This window comes from Aegilops tauschii, chromosome 2, assembly GCF_002575655.3.
Source record: "Aegilops tauschii subsp. strangulata cultivar AL8/78 chromosome 2, Aet v6.0, whole genome shotgun sequence".
Classification (NCBI taxonomy): domain Eukaryota; kingdom Viridiplantae; phylum Streptophyta; class Magnoliopsida; order Poales; family Poaceae; genus Aegilops; species Aegilops tauschii.
The window spans coordinates 60,129,141-60,132,247 of record NC_053036.3 but is presented as its reverse complement, the minus strand read 5'-3'; the positions used below and the strand labels follow the sequence as shown (position 1 = coordinate 60,132,247).

At 55.2% G+C, this 3,107-nt stretch overlaps 1 protein-coding gene across 1 annotated transcript; it reads left to right on the top strand.

Moving 5' to 3' along the window:
- Positions 1-543: 543 nt before the first annotated feature.
- Positions 544-2,615, top strand: LOC109746411 (NAC domain-containing protein 58). The gene is made up of 3 exons (XM_020305529.4): positions 544-886; positions 979-1,289; positions 1,817-2,615. Exons 1-3 carry the CDS (start codon positions 709-711, stop codon positions 2,393-2,395), a joined length of 1,068 nt encoding a protein of 355 aa, XP_020161118.1. The 5' UTR covers positions 544-708; the 3' UTR covers positions 2,396-2,615.
- Positions 2,616-3,107: the final 492 nt, after the last annotated feature.

Below are 3,107 nucleotides of genomic sequence, written 5' to 3'. Positions count from 1 at the left end.
GGTGTAGCATTACTCAGCAAAACATGGGAATAACTACCTTCAGATTGAACTAGTACGTTGAATTTTCATAAAACTGGTAATACGTAAGAATAGCATGGCTCGACAAAGGAAACCCAACTAACACACGCATGCACACCTCATCCGGTCGTTGTAGTGCGAGAAAGATTCCAGTGACACTTGTACAGCTTGCTACTACATGCGAGTAGATTTTTTGTCGAGAGAATGCATGATGGATTCAAGAGGCGGAGATATCACATGAGATTGGCGAGCAAGTTAGGAGCGGTGCGGCGGCTATGACCTGTGAGTGCTGCTACTAGATACGGTTGCGCGAACGGGCCGGGCACACGCGCGCACACACACACCCCCGCTCGGCTCGCTGACGCCACACGCTCACGCCGGACGCGGGGAATAACGAACCAATGGGCCGGCGCGACGCGACCCCCTCCCTCTGCCGGTTCTGCCCCTCGAGAACCCCAACAATGCCATGGCCCTGCCACCCAGCGCTAACTGACAAGATACCTTGGACCATATAAGCACACGCCCGCCCGTCCATCCCATCCGCCATTCGATCACATCCCCGAGATAGATTCCGGTCTGGTCCACTGTGTGTGAGCTTCTCCCATCTTCTGATCGTGTGTGCGTGTGTGTGTTAGAGAGCCTGGGTGGTTGCACGTACGAGGTACGTGCGTGTCGGTCGGGCGGTCGATCATGGCGATGGCGCAGGGGCAGGGGGCGGCAACGTCGCTGCCGCCGGGGTTCCGGTTCCACCCGACGGACGAGGAGCTCATCCTGCACTACCTCCGCAACCGCGCCGCCGCCACGCCGTGCCCCGTCCCCATCATCGCCGACGTCGACATCTACAAGTTCGATCCATGGGACCTCCCTTGTAAGTTCTCAACCAATCAACCGATCACCGCGCTGTATGTTATCCCTGCTCTGCTCACCATGGTTCGGCTCTGATGATGAATGAAACTGCAGCCCAGGCGGTGTACGGCGACTGCGAGTGGTACTTCTTCAGCCCGCGGGACCGCAAGTACCCCAACGGCATCCGCCCCAACCGCGCCGCCGGGTCCGGCTATTGGAAGGCCACCGGCACCGACAAGCCCATCCACGACGCCGCCACCGGCCAGGGCGTCGGCGTCAAGAAGGCGCTCGTCTTCTACAAGGGCCGCCCGCCCAAGGGCACCAAGACCGCCTGGATCATGCACGAGTACCGCCTCGCCGCCGACCCCCTCGCCGCCGCCGTCAACACCTACAAGCCCATCAAGTTCCGCAACGTCTCCATGAGGGTATGTAACGCCCATCCCACTTGCTTGGATTAATTCGTCGATCGAGCATGGCCTGTCGCTCTCTTTCGTTTCGTTACCGGCGGCGCCGGCCATGCCCGTGTGCAAGAGTGTCATGCGGCTGGCATGCATGCTATCCTGATTCTCTTCGCGCCCAGCCCCGCCCATGCTTTTGCTTTGTTGCACGGTTGCACCGGCCGTTCCGTTGCAGAGCTCGATCGGTTATGCATCCATCTTTATTTAATGACCAATTTGCCCTCTAATCTGATATCAGTACTGTACTAACATCGATCACATCACATCAAGCCATTCGAGTGAACACGAGAGATGCTTAATTTGCTTTCCTCTGCTTTGATTGGAGGAGAAATTAGCTTCGCGATTGATGAGTGGGTAGCTAGCTAGTGGCACGGCGTGCAGTTGATGGCTGGCATAGCTAGTGGCAGCCATTGATTCGTCAAGCTCGGTAGCTTTCGACAAGGATAGGCATGGCGCGGTACGCGTATGATATTGATATGTTCACATGTATGCAGTTGGATGACTGGGTGCTCTGCCGGATCTACAAGAAGACCGGCCTGGCGTCGCCGATGGTGCCGCCGCTGTCCGACTACGACCACATGGCCGACCACGACGACCTCTCCGGCGGCGGCAGCACCTTCGACGACGCCGCCTGCAGCTTCTACGCGCACTCCAGCAGCAGCAGCAGCGCCTGCGGAACCATGATCACGCAGCAGCAGCCGCACGCCGGGAGGCTCCCCACGATCCCGTCCTTCTCCGAGCTCTTCGACGACTACTCGCTCGCGCAGATCCTCGACGCCGAGGCCGAGCACGGCGCCACCCACCACCTCGCCGTCCACCCCTCCCTGAACCAGCTCCTCCCCGTCGGCGACAGCGCGCACGGAGTGCAGCCGTCGTACTACGCGCCGTCGTCGTCATCGCCGGACGGCAGCGGCGGGAGCGCGGGGAAACGCAAGGCGGCGAGCCCGGAAGAATCATCGGCCAAGAGGCTCAACGGGTCGTGCTTCGACGCGCCGCCGCAGTCGGCGACCGGCTGGCAGGCGGCGGCGTCGGTGCTGGGCGGCCTCAGCCATCAGATGCTTCCTCAGTTCTAAGCTGTAATTTTTAACTTAAATCGGTCGTGTAAGCGCGCGCGGCGACATGAAACAATCTTAGGCTTAAAAAAACATGAAACAATCTTGTACTACATGCTAATATGGTATCAAGAATTCGATAGATAATACTGTGGTGTAGAATTAATTATTCTATTATTGAACAAGCAGACATGTACACGATTTTTTTTGTCTCCAGTGTATTCATTTTTCCAGGTATAAATAGTGCAGAGGTACTACAACCTCTCGTTGATGATGAGTATAATGATTGTAGTATTTTTTTTAACACAGTACAGACGCAAGCGCTTATACATACACGAATACACTCAACTCTATGAACGCGCGCACACACACCCTATCCCTATGAGCACCTTCGAGAGACTGAGCCGGCATATCATCTGAGATTTACAAAGCTACCGTAGATTGCATGGAGTGTGCAAACAGTTATCCGCTATTTCCTTTTTTCTTTTCTTTCTTTCCATTTTTACGGGGATATCTTTTCGGTCAATTTATTGTTGGCGAATTCCGGACCACTTTCCATGCCAAACCAAGGGAATGGTTAAACATGTCCATGAATCTTTGTTGGTCCCTTTTTAACGGGTTCAATGCAAGTTTTGTTTATGGTTGGTTTTTGTGTTTGTAGTGATGATTTTACAATGTTGTAAGCGGTGTCGCAAACGATAGAAGTCACATGGCCCCGTCCATATGCAAATGT

Excerpts from the sequence above, each read along its gene's own strand:
- LOC109746411 (XM_020305529.4), top strand. The coding sequence starts at position 709 with ATGGCGATGGCGCAGGGGCAGGGGGCGGCAACGTCGCTGCCGCCGGGG. Across the intron at positions 887-978 it reads CGATCCATGGGACCTCCCTT|CCCAGGCGGTGTACGGCGAC; the intron begins GTAAGTTCTCAA and ends ATGAAACTGCAG. Across the intron at positions 1,290-1,816 it reads TCCGCAACGTCTCCATGAGG|TTGGATGACTGGGTGCTCTG; the intron begins GTATGTAACGCC and ends ACATGTATGCAG.